This window comes from Gymnoscopelus microlampas (assembly GCF_963454915.1).
Source record: "Gymnoscopelus microlampas genome assembly, chromosome: 14".
Taxonomy (NCBI): Eukaryota; Metazoa; Chordata; class Actinopteri; order Myctophiformes; family Myctophidae; genus Gymnoscopelus; species Gymnoscopelus microlampas.
In genome coordinates this window covers 27,894,681-27,918,138 of record NC_139951.1, presented here as the reverse complement: position 1 = coordinate 27,918,138, position 23,458 = coordinate 27,894,681, and the positions used below count along the sequence as shown (strand labels likewise).

Genomic DNA, 23,458 nt, shown 5'->3' with positions numbered 1-23,458 from the left:
ATCGGCTATTTTCAAATAGCCTAGGTTTAAAATTATTAATGTATGTTTCATTATATCATAATTTATATCTGAAAAGTAACTAGTAACTAAAGTTTTCAAGTAAATGTAGTGGAGTAAAAGTACAATATTTGCCTCTGAGATGTAGTGGAGTAGAAGTAAAAGAATTGGAAATTGAAAATGCTGAAGTAAAGTGCAAATACCTCAGAATTGTACTTAAGTACAGTACTTAAGTAAATGTACTTTGTTACTTTCCACCACTGCATGTCACGCCCTCTCTCTCTGTCCCCTCTTGGATACCTTTGAAAAAGCAAAAACAAAACATTCCAGCTCTCCCTGGAAGTCTTACCTTTGCAGGCTCGTCTGTGAGTAATGGGTCTGGCCATGTCTCTGTAAAAGCCTTCCTTGCAGTAGTGGCAGTGGCGTCCCGCTGTGTTGTGGCGACAGTTCATACACACTCCTCCGCTCTTCCTCCCTGACAGCTTGTATAGCTCCATGTTGAAACGGCAGCGCCGGGCGTGGAGGTTGCAGTTGCACGCTGGAGAGAGAACGGGCCAAAGTTAAAAAGTTAACATGACCGACTGTCTGTAAATTGCATCGACAAGGGACGATAACATTGCGATGTTGTGCCACATTGTTTCTTATGTACTGTATGTTTGATGTTGTTGTCCTCAGTGGTGGAAAAAGTACTCGTATGTTTTACTTAGTAAATTGATAAGTAAAAGTATCAATAGAGGATATGCGTGTGACATCATCATCAAACCCGGAAGTTATGCAGGAATGCCTACTGAGTGTCAAAAAAATACTTTCTGGCCTTGACAGCCCATGCATCCAAACAGAAAAGTCATATCTGATTGCATTAAACAACATTAAACAATGTTAAACTCATTTTGCATGTTTCTTTGCCACTCGATTTGCCACTCGATGTGCCATTCACTTTAAGCATGCGCATATCCTCTATACTGCAATGTAGAAATACTCGGTTACAAGTAAAAGGCCTGTGTTCAAAATGTTACTTGAGTAAAAGTACAAAAGTATTGGCATCAAAATATACTTTAAGAACCAAAAGTAAAAGTACTAACATGTTTGAAAATAGCCGATCTACAAGCTCACAGCGCGTCGCATCGCGGCGCGTTGTGAGCTTGTAGATCGGCTATTTTCAAATAGCCTAAAGGTATAAAATAGGGCTAACGTGGTTAAAGTATGTTTCATCATATAATAATTTATATCTGAAAAGTAACTAGTAACTAAAGTTGTAAAATAATTGTAGTGGAGTAAAAGTACAATATTTGCATCTGAGATGTAGTGGAGTAGAAGTGAAAGTACTGAACATTGGAAATACTCCAGTAAAGTCAAAAAGTACCTCAAAATTGTACTTAAGTACAGTACTTTAGTAAATGTACTTGTTCCCTCTTGTTTCTTTCTTCTTATGACTATTTTGCAATTTAATCCATTCTTTTACATGATTGATTGATTGATTGATGTTTTCTTTATTAAAGTGTCATGCGTCCAAGGAAGCGACATGACAAATTCACAAACAATCATCCAACGAACAACACCCAACCTTCATAAATGGCAGATTACATAATCATAACAATACAACCTAAAATACAACATTGGGCCTGTCACCTCACATCTCAACAGGAGACGGGACATGAATCTACTTGAAAAGCTGAGATTGTCTTCTACTCCAGGCTCTAGCAGCAAAATGTGCCGTCTTAAATACTTCATAATTACACCTGTAAACTTGTCATTTGACAATAAACCTGAGGTTGAAGTTGCAATATTTTGTTCTTAGATGCACAGCGGATAAAAGTTAGAGACATGTTCCATCATGTATTATCTGTTCATAGGGGAGTGTGCGCTGCAACGTTGCAAATGTCTGCTGCTAGCATCTATTAACCCATTTAGACCGGGTACAGAATTTTTCGTTTTCTTTGGCTATTCAAAAATAGCAGATATACAAGCTCATAGTGCGGCACTCGCTATGTGAGCTTGTATATCTGCTATTTTTTAAAGAATTGTGAAAATTTGTGCAAATCGTTGAATATATATATATTTTTAAAGCAAACATTTGTAACTCAAATCTTTGCTTCTGGGGGATTCTACAATCATGTCTTCTAAATCACACAGTTTTTTGAAAAACCTATGTTTCTATATCAGTGGTTCTCAAACTTTTTCATGTCAAGGACCCCCAAAATGATATGTATTTGTCCGTGGACCCCCATCTCAAAATATTTTGTTCCAGGGACCCCCATGAAGCAAAGATTTGATTTAAAAAATGTTCGCTTTCAAAGATACATATTCAAAGATTTGCACAAATTTTCACGATTTTCAAAAAATAGCAGATCTACAAGCTCATAGCGCGGCACTCGGTGCCGCGCTATGAGCTTGTATATCTGCTATTTTTGTATAGCCAAAGTATAAAATATGGATAAAGTGGTTACACAGATGCGTTCCCGGTCTTAAAGGGTTAACAAACCACAACAAGGCAAGAGAGCTTTTACAGCGAGGCCGTGCTACAGTAGAGTGGTTTATAATAATTTACACTGCGGCTGTGTGCTGCTTGGCTGACATTCCCAGAGCTCATCAATCAAACTTGATATTTGCAGAGCTCATTTTCTCCATTTCATAATTAATGAATTCGGCTTCTCTACAGACCATTACCTATTAATCACTGGAAAGAGAGAGACGTTAATTTCATGAATCACTGATGAGCACAGACCTCTAAAATCTATTAAAAACTGGGCCTGTTCCGATAAGGGGAACAAGCTTGGAGCTAGCTGTCTTCTAAATGAGGCAAGGCAGGATATATGGCATATGTGAACGTTACGCTATTCTCTAGGCAGGCTTCCCCCTGTCCCGCTCTGGTTCCTTAATGCCTTGTCTGAGACTGTCTTTTTCCAAAACTTATAATGATCCAATACTGACATTTAACTGATAGATTTACTAGAATTTGCATTCAACCGCTCTAGTACACAGTCAAATATTTAACTCTGTCTGTCTGTCTGCGCGCATATACACACATGCATACTGTAAATGATGTATGTGTGTGTGTGTGTGTGTGTGTGTGTGTGTGTGTGTGTGTGTGTGTGTGTGTGTGTGTGTGTGTGTGTGTGTGTGTGTGTGTGTGTGTGCGTGCGTGCGCTCAATCTATTCCCTCTCCTGTTTAAATAGGAGTCAGACCTAAGTTTTAAAACACTTGGCTGTGGGTTCAAAGACAACCATTAGCACATTTGGTTCCAGTTCAATGTGATTTGCGGAAAAATGCGCGAGAAGTAAACAACGGTGAAGCCATTTCACGGAAAATGTCAGCAGTAATGGCAACATGGGATTATCAGTGGGATCACAACAAAAGCTGATATTAATTAACAGCAATCAGATGGGGGCGTCTGTAGAAAATGGATCTCTCTATCAACGGCTGTTTGGAATGGTCCAAGCCACAACAATAGAGAGACTACAGTATACGTAGGAGGGGGAAAGTAAGCAGTGGTGTAAAGTAACTAGGTACATTTACTCAAGTACTGTACTTAAGTAAAATGTTATTATAGTATTTTTACTTCATTGGAGTATTTTACATTTTCAGTACTTCTATTTCTACTCCACTACATCTCAGAAGCAAATATTGTACTTTTACTCCACTACAATGATTTGAAAACTTTATTCAATTCAATTCAATTTTATTAAAGTGTCAAATCATAACAAGTTGTCTCAAGACAATTTACATGTAGAGAAGAGACCCGACAATCCCACCCTGAGCAAGCAATTTTAATTACTAAAAACTTTCAGTTATTAAAAAAATAGTTATTAGTTACTTTGCAGATATACATTATTATAAAACGATCGCGACGCGTTGTGAACTTGTAGATCTGCTCTTTTCAAACATTTTAGTACTTTTACTTTTGGTACTGTAAGTATATTTTGATGCCAATACTTTTGTACTTTTACTCAAGTAAATGTAGAATTCCGGACTTTTACTTGTAACGGAGTACTTCTACATTGCAGTATTGATACTTTTACTTAAGTAAAACATTTGAGTACTTTTAACACCACTGGTACTTATGTGGTTGTGTGAGTGAGAACTGGATCACACAGCATTTGTAAATAGGTCTTAACCTTTTTCTTAACCAGCGTGGAGAATCATATGTAGCATATTAAGATGTTGTTTCAGTGTCAGGTAAGAACTTTGCAGCTCTCACTTTACTGTATATGGCAAATCCCTCCCAGCTGGCATCCACACTAAAACAAGCCATCAAGAGTGTTTGCAAGTAGTGACCCGGGCCAGGTTGTGCGTGCGTGCGTTCGAGGGCAGTGTGTCCCGTGTGTGTGTGTGTGTGTGTGTATGTGTGCGTGTGTGTGTGTGTGTGTGTGTGTGTGTGTGTGTGTGTGTGTGTGTGTGTGTGTGTGTGTGTGTGTGTGTGTGTGTGTGTGTGTGTGTGTGTGTGTGTGTGTCTCCGTCACCGAGTAAGAATCACATAGATGATTCAAATCTCAAGAACAAATCAATAACAAAAAGTAACATGAGTGCAGTGACTGATAATTGATTAGAATCTCGAGAGAAAACGAAGCCTGGCAACAAGTTAGGAGAGAGAGGCCTGTTTTTTCCTGGTCTCTGGCCCCGTTAAGAAGGGGGATTGCATTCCCAGACTCTGTCCCAATCCAATCGGCCCGGTTATTATGCGGGCCAATTTGTATGGAATTCTACCGTTAATTAAATACTGCTTAAATGGGTCCGCAACCTCGTAGGACCTGTGCGGTTTCCTAGAGTGACCCTGCTGGCCGTCTTCGACGTGGTTTCTAGGATTGTGCCCTGGTGACAAAAATGTTACCTCTAAGCCCCACTCCTGTAAAGCGGTGCCAAAGGAAACGGGGGGCACTTGAGCCCGATTTATTCTCCCTTGCAAGCTGGTGTCCGTCCAGCAGCAAAAATAACAGATCTACAAGGTCACGACTGAGGTGGAACACCTCAACGCAATTACGCATAAATCAGGCTTTACACTACAGTATACTGTATGGACTGGACGGTATGGTGGTGTTGTAGAGTATGGGAGAGGCTTTGCAGACCCAGAACAGGTTCAAAGACTCTTATCTTTGGTGTGGTCTTTAGGCTTCAATCCCTGCTGTAACAAAAAAAGACAGACACTGCAAATTGGTTACATATTGCGTATGTAATCATCTCATTTTGTGAGCACATACATGTGTGTGTGTTTAAGTATCTACGTATATTATAATCTTCAGCGTATGTGTGCATGTGAACACCCAAACAGCTTGTCTAACTTCTTAGTGAGAGGAATGTGACAAAGCGCACACCTACTGCAATGAGGGGGGGCTGGGGGGATTGGCGGTGGGTCTAAAAAGGAGGATTGGGTGGGGGGGGGGCTTGTGATTATGATCAAACGTCTCAAACACACACAGCTGTGAGCACTTGTGTCCATTAACACCTAGCAGAACATGAAAGCCAGTGGATCACTCTTTTCTTTTTTTACTCTCCCCCTGGCCTAAACGCACAGGGGTCTCCTCCTCTCATGGACACACTTACTTACTGGTTGGGAGCTTCGTCTGATCGTCCGATATCATCAGCAGACCAAAAAAAAACACACAGGCCTAAACCGCATTCTAGCTATAGAATGAACAATGATCAATATCGGGTTTTGGTGGTGAAAGTGCCACTCCTACATTTTTTGTCCAAACATCACGCAAATTAGTACACATTATCTCTATAGTCAAATGATCAAGACGGATCTGTCCGATTTTTCCTATTCGATCCTGATTGGCTAATTCCAAACATTGCTGGCCCACAATAACCTACTTGACCTTAATAACCTACTTGACCTTAACAATTTCACCCAAACGTTTATAACAATATATCACTATTGACATACAAATAACCCTGTCTGTCAATTATGTAACATAAGAGGATTAAATGACTTGTCATTAAATGACTGTAGGCCAATTTATGTTTTGACTTAGGCAATTGTAAACGTAACACACTCACAAGACAATGTGACTTAGGCCAAACAAAATGGGCCTAAGTCACATCGTCTTTGACTTAGGCAACATAAAATGGCCTAGGTCACACTTTTTTCTTTTCAATAAGGATATAGCATATAGGCGATTTTACCAGAGGTGGCCAGTGTCATGAAGAGATGATTTAGGCAAAAATAAAAAAATCCTTAAAAAAAACGACTTAGGACATTATTTTAGGAAGGTAACGACATGTTAAATGTACATTTATACAAACACGAAATCAAATACGATCTATTTTTAAATGAGTGACTGACAGTACAGGAAGTGAGAGGAACGAGGACGAACACCTGAGTGAAAGTGAGTGAGTGATGGAATATCAGTTTGGCCTCAAGTTTGTAACGGTGTGCACGACACGCGTGAGTGAACGTGAGCGAAGTATAGCGCACGGTTAACGTCACCTTATAGAGCTGCAGCTGCCCCAGGATACTGGAATGTTTATAGGTTTGTTTTGAAGTGCTTGCACGTGCGGTCACACACACAGACGCACGCGTGGCTTAGTGGGAATATCTAAACACACTGAAGGTCATTTTTCAATTCATTAACAAACCAAACTAACCGCTATCTGGGATAATGAGGCGAGCGCTTCTCTTCTGACCCATTTTTGCGTACAGAACTGGTTCCTTGTGTGGAAACAAAAGGTAAAGGACTTTGACACAAAAATAGATACAAAAAAGAGATACAGGCCCCCGCTCTTGATTGACAAGCTACCCAACCAATAGCATTAATTTCCGGCTGGGTAGGATATGACGCGATATAGAAAGATGGCGGATTTGAAATTGCTGAAAAAATAGGCTTCATTTATGGTCTGTATTGTCAATTGGCGTAACGCTGTCCATTCTTTTTACAGTCTATGCTACAAACACACAAACCGAACATTTATTTTGGAAGTTTCTCAGATAGGGAAAGGGAGTTAATCCCTACATTCTGTTTCATCTTCAGCCAGCTGGTGGCTGATCACGTGGTCATGATGAGCACTCGGGTAGGGGAGCTGTTAGGGGTCTTGCTCAGGGACTCTTACACATAGACCGCGGTCGGGAGGCGGTGACCTTCTGTTTAGATAGCATGTTATGTAGATAGATGCCAGGTTCATTTGTTGACCCGGCATCCTATAGCTTGTATAGTTTCAATCTATACATTATTTATTCTTGGTTTACTTACTATCCTAGATTACCATTTCTATGCATTTGATGTATTACCTCGTGTTTACCTTGCTGACTGTAAGTCGCTCTGGTTTAACCCATTAAAACCGGGAAAGCATCTGTTTCATTTTAGATTTTAGCTATATATGAGTGTGTGTCACAATTTTTGCATATTTTTGAATATATATATTCTTAAAGCACAACTAAAGTCTTTGCTTCTGGGGGTCCCTGGAACAAAATATTTTGAGATGGGGGTCTGCGGCCAAAACATATCATTTTGGGGGTCCTTGACGTGAAAAAGTTTGAGCACCACTGATATAGCAACATACGTTTTTTCAGAAAACTGTTAGGATTTAGAAGACACGCTATCGACGCACAATAGCGTGCGTCGACTGCAAAGACACTTAACCAGTCCGGCTCAGTGAATATGTCTGTCTCCACAACTAAACCAGCTCTGGGTAACAACACGCAACAATCTGTCAAGCATGCTATGACAAATTGCCCCATAAAGAGTGTGCTCCACAAATAAATAATAATAATGCAAGCTGCGTTGCGTTGGGAGTACACATGAGCCTCTCCATTCCCTTCCATATGTCAGGGATAGATCTAACCTCATTTTTCCCCTCAGCTTGGCCCATGCGGCCAAGCCAGTGAGCACAGCCAATTGATTTTGGACGCCTGCACAAAACCCAAATCCCATGGCTAAAATTGGTCCTTGAAAATTGGAGGGCCGCATGCACTCCCACCACCACCACCACCTTTCTCCTCTATGGTCCAGGCTGTGGTCCAGACCTGCTGCAACCCCCCCTGGGTGCCCTCCGGCTGGCCAAAAAAAAAGGCTCCGCTATGTGGGCCTCTGCCATCCTGTGCGGTGAGTGTGTTCTGTGTTCTGTGTTCTGTGTGTGTGTGTGTGTGTGTGTGTGTGTGTGTGTGTGTGTGTGTGTGTGTGTGTGTGTGTGTGTGTGTGTGTGTGTGTGTGTGTGTGTGTGTGTTATGGGCTGTGTTCCGCCTGGTCACTCCAGCCACCTGCTCAGCACACCAGGAGGAGCACCCGGTTAATTAGCTCCTCATTAGAGCCAAGCCAGAGTACAGGGTAGACATCCGCACGCACACGTGCAGGTTGTGTGTGTGTCTGTGTGTGGGCACACACACACATGCACGCACACACGCACAGTGGTGGGAAAAGTACTCAAATATAAGATAGGGCTAAAGTGGATCATGTATGTTTTATAATGTAATATATTTATATCTGCAATGTAACTAGTAACTAAAGGTTTCAAATAATTGTAGTGGAGTAAAAGTACAATATTTGCCTCTGAGATGTAGTGGAATAAAAGTAAAAGTATAGACAATTGAATATACTCCGGTAAAGTAAAAGTACCTCAAAATTGTACTTAAGTACAGTACTTGAGTAAATGTACTTAGTTACTTTGCACCACTGCACGCACACGCATACGCACACGCGCACACACGCACAAGACCACTGGAGAAGAACAAGTGACCACACTCAAACGTCCAGTGCCAACTAAGGAAGACTTACAAAAGAAAAAGGGAAAGTTAAGCCTCAAAGTTGTGTTTATATTATATGACCCCAAACGTTTCCTTGGGGCTCTTTTACTTTTAAGGGTGTACTCCGTAATGAGGCACCTGTAGACAACAGTCACAAATACAGAAATAAAGCTCAGGAATAACAACAGACTGTATATCATGTACACAGTATGTCACAAGTAACAGAGAAAATAGACTTTATGTTATATACACAATGGGACCAATAGTAGTCCCATTGACTGACACACACACACACACACACACACACACACACACACACACACACACACACACACACACACACACACACACACACACACACACACACACACACACACACACACACACACACACACACACACACACACACACACACACACACACACACACACACACACACCCTTCACTCCCAGCCCCGACACCATGTCTCAGTGTCTGCGGCCCACCCCTCCTTGACCCCCACTCTGCTGGTTTCTGCGGTTAGCCACACGCCCGTGGGCTTAAGAGACGGCTCTTGGGAGCCCTTTTGAACCAAGAGAGTCCCCCTTAATTCCTCTCTCCCACCCCTCCTCTTCAGTCTCTCTCTCTCTCTCTCTCTCTCTCTCACCCCCTCTCACTTTCTCTGGCCCCCTTTTCTACTTTCCTCTTTCCTTCTACTTTCACTCTTCAATTCTTCCTTTCTGTCCTTCTCCTCATTTATCTCTGTCCTCGTTCTTGACAACCCCTCCATCCAGCCCCTCTCTCTCTCTCTCTGTCTCTCTCTCTCTCTCTCTCTCTCTCTCTCTCTCTCTCTCTCTCTCTCTCTCTCTCTCTCTCTGTTTCTCTCTATCTCTCTCTCTCTTGCTGTGTCTCTCTGTCTCTCTCTCTCTTGCTGTGTCTCTCTGTCTCTCTCTCTCTTGCTGTGTCTCTCTATCTCTCTCTCTCTCTCTCTCTCTCTCTCTCTCTTGCTGTGTCTCTCTATCTCTCTCTCTCTCTCTCTCTCTCTCTCTCTCTCTCTCTCTCTCTCTCTTGCTGTGTCTCTCTGGATGGTGTCGGGCAGGAGAAGATTTTAACGAGATTAGTCTGGATGGTTGCCAGGTTGGGGGGGCCTATACTTGGTGTCAGCTCTGCTCCCTCTCACTGGTCTAGTTCACTGCTCCACATCTAAACAGTGTTATCTCTGCCCCCCTCCCCTCCCACCCTCCTCTTTTTCCAGTGGAAATACATGGCATGGGTTAGAATGGGACTGAGACTTGTTACACAATCGCAAATTACCCAGGCGACCGGCTTATAAATGGAGGGGTCACTTTTGACTGTCACAACAACAGTCAAAGACAGTCACGATGCTCGTCGTGCACGTACACCACTGTACCGCGACAAATCGTGCGCCCGCAGGAAGACGTAACGTGATGCCCCGGGTCGGTTTGGAAAGTGGAAAGCGGCTGAATGGAGCGTAGCGTGTAAAAAATACCAACGTGACCACAGAAAATGAATACTAAAGAAACCTTACCTTCAGGCATGTGTTTTCTTATGTTCACTCTGTATTTTCGTACCCGCAACATGCATGGCAGTATAAATCACATATTTGGTGGGTTTACAGTGACATGTGGGTGATGATGTGGCCCAGAATAGGGAGGGGGGCAACCTCCAGTGGGGTAGCAGTGGCTCAGGAGGTAGAGCGGCTGATTGGGAATAGGAAAGTTCCCGGTTCGATCCTGAGAATTTGCATCTTCCAGCAGCATAACATGATTTATAATCTCCTTGGTGACAGGATTCATTCGTGTTCTGTGTTCTTCTAAACATCCAAAAGGTAAGAAAAATACTTTAAATTGCCACATCATCCGTAAAACTATGTAGCCGTATTTCAGTGATCTCACAACTAAGCAAACTACTGCTACTAAGTACTGTATACCGATACTTGCACATTAGATTGATCCTGTTGCTTTGTACATCTGCACATGGTCACTTTGCACATTTGGGTGAACATTGCTGTTTTTGATCAGAAATTGGCTGCACACGGAAACACTGCTAATTACATTACTGTGCGTCTCTAAGAAGTCCCTAAGTATTAGTGTATAGCCCTATCACTTTATATTTGTATATTTTATTACTCTATTGTTATTTTTTTCTTGCTTTAATATATTTTTCGTTTCCCCACAACATTTCGCTGCTGTACGTGTATAAGTCAGTGACAAACAAAAACTTCTTGAATCTTGCTCAGCATTCCAATGAAAAAACAGTTGTTTGGCAATGGTTGTACAGTGTGGCCAGGACACAGCATCTGTGCAATGGAAAACACTTGAAGCAACTGGAGTGTGGAGTCACTGTCTGGAGTGATGTTCAAGAACAAAGTTATGTCTCACCCTCACACGCTGTGCCACAGAGGACTGACCGCTGTCAACACGTGGCATATATATATACAGCACACTAAAAAGGGCCTTTAAATAACTCTGATCAGCGCATTGTGTGTACTGTGTAGCTATGGAGCGGCCAATGTGGTGGGTGCTGGACTAAACTATGTACTATATTATATTATCATATACTATCTTACACTATTATATTTGCTACTATTGTTATTGTTACTACTTGTATCTCTTTCTGTCTCTCCTCTGTCTCTCCCTCTCTCTCTCTTCTTTCCCCCCGACACGGTCGAGGCAGAAGGCTCCTAGGGTCTGCCTGACGTTTCTTCCAGTTAAGGGGGAGTTTTTCGTTGCCACAAAATTGTCGCAAAATTGCTTGCTCAGGGTGGGAATGTCGGGTAAAGTGTCTTGAGACAACTTGTTGTGATTTGACACTTTAATAAAATTGAATTTAATTGAATTGAAAGCACTGGTTCTCAATGTGGGGTCTGGGGACCCCCAGGGGTCCTATTTTATACTTCGGCTATTTGACAACAGCCGGTCAAAAAAAATTGAATAACTTTCTCTTTTTTTTCTCCAGTACAAATCTACTATTATGGGGGTCCCTGGTACAACATCTTTTCAGATGGGGTCTGCGCCCACGGCTAGACACATATCAATTGTACCACTGCTATAAAGAGAGGGTGCAGGGGGGTGGGGGCAGAGAGTAAAACTATATCAATCCTGAAGCCTTAACCACATTAACCCTTATCAAACAAATTCAAAACAATTCAAAATGATTCCGAAAAATTCACAATAATCAGAAATTGCTAAAAGAGGGCTGTGTAGATTGGTTATTTTATCAATTAGTCGTACCACAAAGTACATACTGTAGGGCTTAGTTGGTTGCATACACTACTCCACAGTTCTTTTAACCACTGACACCAGACCTGTCCGTTCACACTCTATATAACCGACAGCATGTGTAGGATGTTTGGGGTAAACGCTCTTGCAGACACGAATGCGTACACACAGATATGCACACACGCACACGCACACACACACACACACACACACACACACACACACACACACACACACACACACACACACACAGTCAAGTATGAGCAGCGTGAATGCAGCCAACAATCTAGACAGTCCGTGTCAACCCCAGACAGCAAAACCACAGCTAAACAAACTGAAGACGAAGAAGAAGAGTGGGAAGAGGGCTGGTTCTGTCCTTCACAGACAGACAGAGACAGAGACAGACAGACACACGCTTTCCTCTCCACAGCGCTCTGGATCCAGCTGCCACCACCAACACCGGCTGACGGCCCCAAACCACATATTTTCACAAGAACGCTTTAAGGGAGGGGGGCAGAGAGCGCACAGAGGACTCTAATATAGCATAAAAAGAAGCAGCGAGCAGGATATTTTCTGACAGGAGGCTCTCAAAACAGCAACTTCAGCAAAAAAAAGAAGAAGTAGTCCAGTCCTTCATGTAAAGGAAGATGTACTGTAAGATATATCATGTGCTGAATGTGACGCTGAGGGACAGCTGGGAACCTCAACAAAATTCAATTAGGTTGGGTCGGGTGAGGGAGACAGACAGACAGACAGACAGACAGAGACAGACAGACAAGACAGACAGACAGACAGCGAGAGAGGGGATAAAGAACATCGGCAGCGTTTGGGCACCTCGGCTGGTGATTGCTACCATCTGTGTGAGAGCTGGTGGGGGCACGGGAGTGTGCGGGCAGCTAGCAGAGCGAGCAGGCTGGGTACACTATACTGCAGTTTGCTTTGGCACACAGATGAAACGCAGCATCGCAGATCGCAGGGCTAGATTCAATGTGGGTCTTGTAGTACGTGCATACACGCATACCTGCTGTGCGCGCACACACACACACACACACACACACACACACACACACACACACACACGCGCGCGCGCGCACGCACGCACGCACGCACACACACACACACACACACACACACACACACACACACACACAGACACAGACACACACACACACACACACACACAGATTAACGCTGTTTGCCGTCCTAAATATTGATTTCAACATGTTTCCACAAAGCCCTATAGCGGGTGACTTCATGGCAGGAGAAGTGCCTTAACTCCCCACTGGCCAAATTGATCCCCCTTGTCAGCTGGGTTAAACCACTCCACTTGCCCAAAGTTGTAATAATAAGTAAGAGTGAATAAAAGTAGAACTCAACGCCAAAAAAAAAGCCAAAAGCAAGAGAAAGCTTGTCTCTGGCCCAACAGCGCGGAAACCTTTTTTGTTTCAAAAACCCATAACACACATACAGTATACACACACACACACACACACACACACACACACACACGACACGTGTACACATGCACACACAAACACACACCGCTCATGCTTGTCAGCCTCACTACGCTTTAGCTCCTGCGTCTCACGCTAAGCGCCCCAAAGGCATCATTTCATAGGGCTGCTGATTTTGGAACAACATTCCTCGCCTGTGTAATTATTTGAAAGCACAGGAGGTTTCTTTTTCAATGCCCCCCCCCCCCACCACCCCCCCCACCTCTCCCTTTACTCTCTCTCCCTCTTAAACCTCTGCAAACCCTCCAAACACCCCCACCCTCAATCTCCCCTGCTCATTTGGGTGTCACGCTGTAAGTAATTGAAGTGTCGAGTCCCCACTATAGCCTCCAGCGACAGGTGGCGGGGTTGGCTGGGTGGTGTGTGCGTGTCCGTGTGTGTGTATGTGTGCGTGTGTGTGTGTGTGAGTGTGTGTGTGTGGGTGGGTGGGGTGGGGGTTCTTTGAGTCAATTAGCAAAAGCAGGAACATGGCACATACATGTAATAACAACAACTCAGCTCTTGCTCTCTTTTTTTACCAAGACATCCTGTATCTGGTGTCTGAGGTTCATGTCACATTGCCCTCTAGGGTTGGACACGGGAACTTCAACCACATTGTATTGGACACTAGTCTACCAGAGCATTAAAGCAGCTGTGACTTTGAAAGCTAGGCAGCGTGCGTGATTGAAAGAGAGCTCCGAAGTCAAGCCGCAGTTATACTTGGTACTAGCGTGCCGGTGTCATGCTCAGTAAATAGCAGATTTACAAGGTCACAACGCGTCACGAATGTGCCGCGTTGTGAGCTTGTATATCTGCTATTTACGCCATGCAACACCAGTGTGCAACTAAGTATTTAATGGTGTACATGCTTTTGTTCCAATTAATTATGAATAATTACCACAAAATGCTAATTATTGGTTTGCATATCTGCTTGTTATTGGCAGAATTATTGTTGTTTTTCTTTGGAAGAAATGACGAAGAGTTGGAATACAAGCTGACACACCACGCTGCTTTCCAAGTGTTTGATTGAGAAAGCATGAACTCTTGAGTCTTTATTCAATTTAGCATAATCATGCAACCTTTACAAATTGAGCCTATTTTCGTGTGCCTGTTAATGTGTGTGTGTGTGAGAGAGAGAGAGAGAGAGAGAGAGAGAGAGAGAGAGAGAGAGAGAGAGAGAGAGAGAGAGAGAGAGAGAGAGAGAGAGAGAGCTTATATGCTAAGGGTATGTGCGAGCGAGGGAGAATGAGATCATTTCTTGATCGACCATCAGAAAATGTGTCTTGATAAATATGTTTGTAGGATGGGAACATGCAGGCTGACCTCTGCCTGCCCTTGCCGGGAGACGAGGAGGGGAGAGAATGCTGAGAAAAGATGGAGCACCACTTTTGTAATTGTAATTAGCATCACTTAACCATCTGCCCCTTGTCAGAGTGGGAAAGGAGAGGCAGAGTGGGATGTTCAGAGAGAGATCAGAGAGCGAAAGAGAAAGCAACAGAAAAAGGAAAATGAAATTAAAAAAGAGAATTAAAGAAAGTTTGCGATGGCCGTGTTTTTCAGAGTTTCCACAGCTACGCATAGATGTGACAGCTTAGTCCGAGCCTTATTCCTGGCCGGCCTTTACCGTTTGACACACAAATACACACGCACGGGCACGCCTCCTGGATCGCGCTTCTCTCGGCAAGCAACCCATCGGTTAAAATCCCCCTAATTCCACTTAATAGATTCCAAAAAACAGAGGCTGAGCCAACTGCAAACGGTGCCTCTCCAAAGGTCACCTCACGGCTCCTTTCCTCCTCTGTGCCTCTGATTTCAATTCAAACACTAGCTTCATTAGCATGTCAGACATGATCTAATAGCATCTATTATATAAAGGGGTTAGCAGCTTTTAAGAATTCGGGGGGAATTCCCTTCAGTCTAATTACATGGATAGATGTGTAATGGCAGCGTAAGTAGAATATGAGAAATAATTTGAGTTACATTGGTGATTGAGTTTAATTTAACAGGATCTCCCTTAACCCATTAAGACCTGGAAGGGAACGCATCTGTGTCATTTTAAGATGACTTTGGCTATTCAAAAAAAGCAGATCTACAAGCTCATAGCGCGGCACTTTTTTTTTTTTATTGTGAAAATTTGTGCAAATCTTTGAATATACATCTTTAAAATAAAAACATTAAATACTGTATGTTGTTCCATGGACCCCCCAGAAGCAAAGATTTGAGTTACAAATATTTTCAAAAAATAGCAGATCTACAAGCTCATGCGGCACACAAAGAAATCTTAAAATGACACACAGACGCGTTCCCGGTCTTAAAGGGTTAACTTGTAGAGAAAACATAAAGCCAAAAAACAGATGCCCTCTCGAACCACCATACCTCTCATTCCAGAACCAGGTTGGGCGTGCCAAAACGTCCTATAAAAATATCCAACAAACACCACACCCCGGGCGCAGACACAACCATCGCTATTACTACTAGCTCACCTCACCTGTGTATATTTGACAAATCGTCCCACGTGGCCAGTCAAACAACCTTGCCGTGACCTCTCTCCTGTGCGTAATGCTATGAATGGAAAACAGCGTGACCGACCCGGTGCTGCTACGCGCTGGGAGTGGGGTTTGGCTCGGCTGCTCCATTAGCGATGGATGGTGTCTGGCCCTCGAGCTCGGTGGTGTCCCAGAGTGATACTCTGGGACTTACGGCGAGCGAGCCCGGGTCCAACAGAACCCAGCAGGCCTGGGTCCTTAATGAGGGAGTGAGTGAGGACTGGAGAGAACTGAAGGTCCTTGTGTGACACAGCCAAACACAGGACCGTGGTACTGTAGCTACGAAGCAGAGAGCCAGAGAAGCGGGGCTGCTGTTGCTCGACCATAAATTATCATCAAGTCAAAAAGTCACGTTGCCCTCTTTGCCTGATGTAGTGTAGCCACAGAGAACAAGTGCCATTGACTCCCCATAGAGATAGTTTAACCCGTTAAGACCTGAGGCCACTTCTAAACATTTTCAAAATCCTAAAAAAAAAAAACGGAAACAAATATTTAAAAAATATTTTTTACGATTTTTCAAAAATAGCAGATCTACAAGCTCATAGCGCGGCACTCGGTGCCGCGCTATGAGCTTGTATATCTGCTATTTTTGAATAGCCAAAGAAATCTAAAGTGACACAGATACGTTCCAGGTCTTAAAGGGTTAAGCCATTAAGACCGGGAACGCATCTGTGTCATTTTAGATTTATTTAAACATAGCAGATATAGAAGCTCATAGCGCAACACAGAGTGCCGCGCTATGAGCTTGTAGATCTGCTATTTTTTGGAAAAAGCTTGAAAACTTTGTGCAAATCTTTGAATGTAAATATATATTTTTAAAGTGAACATTTGTAACTCAAATCTTTGCTTCTGGGGGGGGTCCCTGGGACAAAAACATTTTGAGATGGGGGCCCACGGACAAATACATATCATTTTGGGGGTCCTTGCATGAAAAGGTTTGAGAACCACTGATGTATAGCAACATACGTTTTTTCAAAAAAAAAATACATTTGTAGAATGTAAGCAAAGATTTGAGTTACAAATGTTTGCTTCAAAAATAAGTTTCCAGAAATAGAAGATGTACAAGTGCCGCGCTGTGAGCTTGTATATCTGCTATTTTTGAATAGCCAAAGAAATCTTAAAATGGCACAGATGTGTTCCCGGTCTCGATGGATTCATTACGTACACGTATAGTGGGTTTGGGTGGACCGTTTCAATTCTCAGGACTCACTCCGCCACCCACGACCCCAAAATGTGCATGTTTTATCGGTACCGGTAACTAAACAGCTCTCATCTAGTCCACTGTTTCCCGGTTTTCTCATCTGGCTCTGACCGAGTAGATAAATCATAGCGTTTTTCCATCATGTCTTTCTCAAAGCAAACAAGACGTGCTCCTTTTTACTAGGCTAGCCCTCTCCAACTGCTAGAGCCCGGGATTTGTATACCAATGTCTTTGGGCAGGAGTCATGGCAGGGAGAGGCGTGTGTGTTCATGGTTTGTGTCTGGAGACGGTCCCTGCAGCTTGCCAAGAGAGCCCAGACAGTAATCTCTTGACGAGGGGCATGTCAAACAGTGAGATCGGTGAACAATCAAACAGACCATTTGCCGCTGTTGCAATACTAAGCTAGAGTGAATAATAATAATAATAATGTTGATTGCAGACAGTGGTGTGCTCAAGGCTAGAGACAAGATTGGTAAAGCAAAAGACAATACAATATTTTAATCCAACGTGGCAATAACACTTTATACGTAGGCTACAGCATTGGTTCTCAAAGTTGGGTCCGGGGACCCCCAGGGGTCCTTGAGGGAGTTCCAGGGGGTCCCCAGCTAAATGATGGATAGTTAGGAACCAAATGGACCCTTATGGGTCTGAGTGTACAAATGGAACCAAATGGTTATATGGGTATACCCCCTTATGGGGGTCCCTGGCATATCTTTTCAAATGGGGGTCCGCGGGCTAATAAGTGTCAATTTGGGGGTCCTTGACATGAAAACGTTTGAGAACCAATGGGCTACAGGGCCTGTTATTTTTCTCTGACAGAATTGTGTGAAATCTTATGAAATTAGCCTGAAATGTTGTATGACAAGTGTGATCGTGTACTGTTATGCCAAAAGGGCATCGCGAATACGGCACTGAAAGCCCTTGCTCTTGAATTGGGGTGGAGGCCATGTTATTGATTTGGCTCAATACTGTATCTACCCACACCAGTCTGCATTACGCATTTCATGTTCCCACAAGACTCTCCCTGTCAACTTAACCTTGTCATCATCCGATCGAGGGTCACGACCTGAGCCTACGCCCCAGCCAGAATCTCCCTCCAACCCAAACGCTCCGGGGCCCACAGAGGAAGGCTCTCTGGTGAGACCCGAGGGACCCCCTCAGCTCCATAACATGCCACTCTCACACACACTTACCCAGTCAAAACACACGCAACTTGGCCGCACCTCTGGCAATGCTGCCACAGAGGTGTGTCCCACAGGGCTCATACAGTGGCCTACTACTTTTCTTTTTCTTTTTTCTTCAGCCACACCAGAAGGAAATAGCCACGCTGAGAAATCAACAAAAGGGAGGGGACGTTATAAGAATACGCTTCCGATTGCAGAGACTTTAAATGCTCTCCTGCTATTTCCAGAATATTCTGGAGCCCGTCCTATGGTGGAGATATACCGGAATAGGGCCATAAAGAGGGCTTTTGACACATGGAAACGCGGAGACACCTGGGACCGACATTTCGGCATATATCCGGATATGTGATCAGGTATAGCGTGTGACGAGCATTAGCTTTTTACTGCCCTGTATCGGCACTGGGATTAAGTCAGCAGAAGTTGGCCGGCGCAGGCGTGCTTGTTTGAGTCCAAGAGTCATGGATGGAGGTGACATATCAATCCCACTGAGAAGGGGGCTATATGTACGGGAAACAGGGGCGGAACTTTCCGGAAACAACGACATAAGGACATATAGGGAAAGAGGAGGTGTGTGCGAAGAAGGGACGAGCGAGAGCACACCGATGGTTTTACAGGATATTGTTGTATTGGGTAGGCGGGTGGGTGGGAGCGAGAGAGGGAAGGGGGGGGGGGTGCACTTTAACAGGAGAAAGAGGCAGAAAAACAGTTGGATAAGCGGAGCACTCTGATGCTTTTCTTTTGGCTCTTTCACTCTTCTCTCTCTCTCTCTCTTTCCCCATAAGCAGATCTGGCACCGCTCAATGCTAAATATGATTTCAGGCCAGCACACACAGGGCAATTACAACATGTTAGAAAAATATACACTGTTTTTCAATGTTCAACTACACAACTTTTATTTTTTTCTCTTCCTGTGCACTGGTAATTTAATTTTGTAACGGGGAAAGGTTAAAAGGCGGACAGTGGCTTCTAATATGGTGTTGTTTTCCTACGCCAACACATTTTTATGACAGGCAAAATTGAGCTGAATTAGGTTCCACCTACTACGTCTGTTTTATGAAAACAGTGAAACTCCACCGCCGAAACTACCACACAGCAATAATTTTTTTGACAACAAATTTCTGTATGAATAAATAGATGACTGTTCTGTCATCGTTACCAAAGCTTTTGTACGTTGCTGAAAAGGGTTTATGGGCTTGATATTAGATTACGAGGAAAAAAAATCTACGTTCGCCCTAGCTATCATACGGCGGTCCTAGCCCAGTACAAAGGTAATCCGTTTACATTAACCCATTAAGACCGGGAACGCGTCTGTGTGTCATTTTTAGATGTCTTTGGCTATATTAAAAAATAGCAGATATACAAGCTTGTAGATCTGCTATTTTAGACAAATTGTGAAAGTTCGTGGCAACATCTTGGATTATATATTTTTTAAAGCGAACATTTGTAAAATGTTTAGGTCCAGGAACCCCCAGAAGCAAAGATTTGAGTTACAAATGTCCGTCAAAAAATAAATAAAAAATCAAATATTTGCACAAATTTTCATGATTTTTCAAAAATAGCAGATCTACAAGCTCGGCACTCTGTGCCGCGCTATGAGCTTGTATATCTGCTATTTTTGAATAGCCAAAGAAATCTAAAAATGACACACAGATACGTTCCCGGTCTTAACGGGTTAACAAGTCACAAAAATTACTGTAATTTCACTTGGCAAGCTTTCAGAACATGTCTGGGTGTTTTTTTTTCTTCTTCTTCTAAGCATGTCTAGAGGTAAAAGGCAATCACTGCCAAATAACATTCTTGGATGACTTAGCCGCAGTGGAGTGCCAATGACTGGAGCTGTTGTCATCCAGTGTTTAGACTTGTTCATAAGGGAGAGAGGGAGAGAGACTCTTTTTTTTAACTCTGCACACAAGTCCAGAAAACATCAGTGGAGTGCAGCAGGCATGTTTCAATAAAGGAACAGTAAAAGGGTTTGCTCTAAAGTTAAGTCTGACGGGAAATACGGGGTAGGGAGGGGCCTGTGTTTTGAGAGGCACTGCCAAGTTCGCCAGCAAAACCACTACTATATGCCACCAAAAACCAGGAAAACTCTTCACCTGTCTAAACACAAGCTCATCTGGCCACGTTTTTTATGTTTATCCATATGACAGTCATAAAGGGGTCATCAAAACTCCATTTAATTTCCTCTCTCTCTGTTTCTCTTCCTCTTGCACCAGTTAAATACAAATCATAAAATTAAGTTCACTTTATTGCCTTTTTATATGCTTCTATTGACGAACAAGGACAATGTCACGGCAGCCAAGGGTAATGGCTAAAAAACTGATTCACAGATTTTTTTACCATAGTGTCATAACCGGAGTAAAAGTTTCTGTACAGATTCAGTGGCGTTTCAGAGACACAAAGGAGACTGCTCAGTTTCAAGGCTGCTAATGGAACATTTTGCTAATTATTCCAATGCTTTCTGAGCTAAGCAACAGAAGTTCCTTTCGGCTTCCCTTCTTGCATCACAAACACACAGCTGATGGGTGTGCAACAGGGCTCACTCGTCCCATTCCCTCATTAGACATTCTGAGCTGCATTGAGGGGCCTGTCACAAGCAGAGAATATGCCTCCTTCATTCATGGTGAGGGCAAGAAAAAGATTGAGAGAGAGAGAGAGAGAGAGAGAGAGAGAGAGAGAGAGAGAGAGAGAGAGGGTGGCCTAAAAATAGGATATTCAACAAAATGAACTTGTCTCTCGGTCATATAACATTTACATGATCTTCTAACGGCAGCCATTGAATTGACGTATAGTACACTGCATGCTATTTATATTCTGTGCAGCATTCATCTCCATACGCCATTTCCAAACAAGCTGTGAAGCCAGATTTAGGATGCAATATCAGAGAGAATTACAATACATACTAAAGATGTAGCGCCGTCATGTTCCAGACCCTATTATTCTGTTATAATAACTTTTGGCCATGGGTGGCAGCAATGATACGTAGCCTGCAAGTTGGTTCAGGCAGCATACACTCGAGAGGTTTCATGCATGCTCATTCTATGTGGCTGTATACAGCGTCATGCAGACCCCATACGTCATACGCGACGTGGCAATCAGCTGTCCAATCGGGCGGGTTATTTAAGCTCATCTAAAATATGTGTTCCATCCGCTTTGTGTGTTATGGGTGTTGTCATGCAGCGTTTGCTCCCAGCACCACCCCAGCACCACCAGTGGGCTCTGCTATTGGTTCTGTTCCCCATAGGGGGTTGTTATTGTAGCTCTGTCTCCCTGCTCTTAAAGGTTAATGATGGTTGTCTTGCCTGCACGCCAAGATAAAATATTACATCCACACTTGTATTCTCATTCTATAATATTGGTTCAATACATTTGTGAGTTATCTGACTGAACTGAGAGAATTGCTCAATGTGTTACACAGGAAATACAGCATTGAAAACGGTCCATTCTGCAACATGATGAATCTAAACATTGTCAAAAAAGGGGGTCAGAAACTTACGCAGACACTCGTTGGCCTCGCGAGCGCTGGCCCTCTGCCACGGGCGGTCGTAGTGGAACGGCTTGCAGCGGTCGCACTCCGGCCCCTCCGTGTTGTGCTTGCAGTCGCACACCAGTTTACTCTCCTTGTCTTTCAGACAGCGCGAGGCGTGCCCGTTGCACTTGCACCTCCCGCCCACCTGGAAGTCCCCCACGGCGTAGAAATAGGCGGGCAGCGCCAGCGACACCGACGTGGGGTCGTCGTCCCGCCCCCCGCCGCCGCCGTTGTTGTTGCTGCTTACGACGCCTAGTCCCAGCTCGCGGGGCAGCTGCGGCCGGCTGAACACCACGCGGATGTCGGTGACGGTGACCCAGTCCTGCAGGACGGGGCTGTTGTCGAAGTCCTTCCCGGAGGGCCGCCCGTCCAGCGTGCTGAACGCGATGAGGCCGCCGGAGAGCGGGTAGAGGTCGGTGTGGCCGTCGGTGCACAGCGCCTCCTGCTCGTTCTGCTTGGTGATGGCCGCCCTGTTGGGCCGGTTGTACATGCGGCGGCACTGCGACGAGTAGAACTGGTAGGGCGTCCAGCTCTTGCCGTAGTCCATGCTCTTGTAGATGGCCAGCGACTCGGGCCGCGGCGAGCAGAACTGCAGGCTCACGTAGGTGATCTCGAACTTCTTGCCCAGCGACAGCGTGAGCGTGACGTTGTGCGGCGAGGCGTGCAGGTTCTCCGACTGCCAGCAGGTGAGGTTGTGGGCCGAGTTGAGGTCGGTGAGGTAGGAGGCGGGGCGCGCGCGCCGGGGGTCGGCCGCGTCGCACACGTGGCACGTGCGCACCGAGGGCCGGTCGTCGGCGCGCTCCACCACGCTGCAGGAGCGCGAGGGCGGGCGGCCGCAGACGCTGGACACCGCCACCTCCTTGCCGAAGGCGGCGTTGATGAACTCGGGGATGCAGCGGCGGGCGGCGCCCGCGTCGTCGTAGCAGGGGTCCAGCGGGATCTGCTGGCCGGCGAAGGGGTTGGTGGAGCCGTGGGGGGAGACCAGGACGGAGGACGCTACGACGCTCAGGCCCAACATCAGCAGCAACCTCCTCCACGGTTCCTTCATCCTGTTCAGGTAGCCTCCGTGTGTGTGGGTGTGTGTGTGTGTGTATAGATGTCTCTCTCTGAGACAGTGTCTGTCAGTGTCTGTATGTAAGAAAGTGTATATTCTTATTTGCAGATATGTTTGCGTGCATATGTGTGTGTGTGTGTGTGTGTGTGTGTGTGTGTGTGTGTGTGTGTGTGTGTGTGTGTGTGTGTGTGTGTGTGTGTGTGTGTGTGTGTGTGTGTGTGTGTGTGTGTGTGTTATGTGGACATGCCTGGGTGTGTGTGCGTGTGTGTGTGTGCGCGTGTGAGTGTGTGTATGTATGTGTGTCACTGGAAGAGTATACAGAGACCCGTACTTGAAGTTGACCTCCGCTTTCCCTATCAAAGAGAAAGAATAAAAAGAAGAGAGAATGTCAGTGTCATTGACTGATGTCAACAAACAATTTTGTACAATATCTATAAGTGGGGGCATCTTCAAAATGAAGATTTTATATTTTCCTTTCGGAAAACAACATTCAAAACACATTGGAAGTAGAACCCAGACTTTCATGCAACACAATAATGAGTAATGAACATTTCCTTT

The 23,458-nt window shown here is 44.4% G+C and overlaps 1 protein-coding gene across 1 annotated transcript in view; it reads right to left on the bottom strand.

Annotated features, from left to right (window-relative positions):
* The window catches only part of ntn2 (netrin 2), a 51,605-nt gene extending 28,592 nt beyond the window's left edge, over positions 1-23,013 (bottom strand). The window contains exons 1-2 of the mRNA XM_084078034.1: positions 21,814-23,013; positions 347-535 (exon numbers count right to left, since the gene is read on the bottom strand). Of these exons, the coding sequence (XP_083934160.1) occupies positions 347-535; positions 21,814-22,894 (1,270 nt within the window). The 5' untranslated portion in view covers positions 22,895-23,013. The remainder of the gene's footprint in view (positions 1-346; positions 536-21,813) is intronic.
* Between the last annotated feature and the right edge of the window lie 445 nt (positions 23,014-23,458).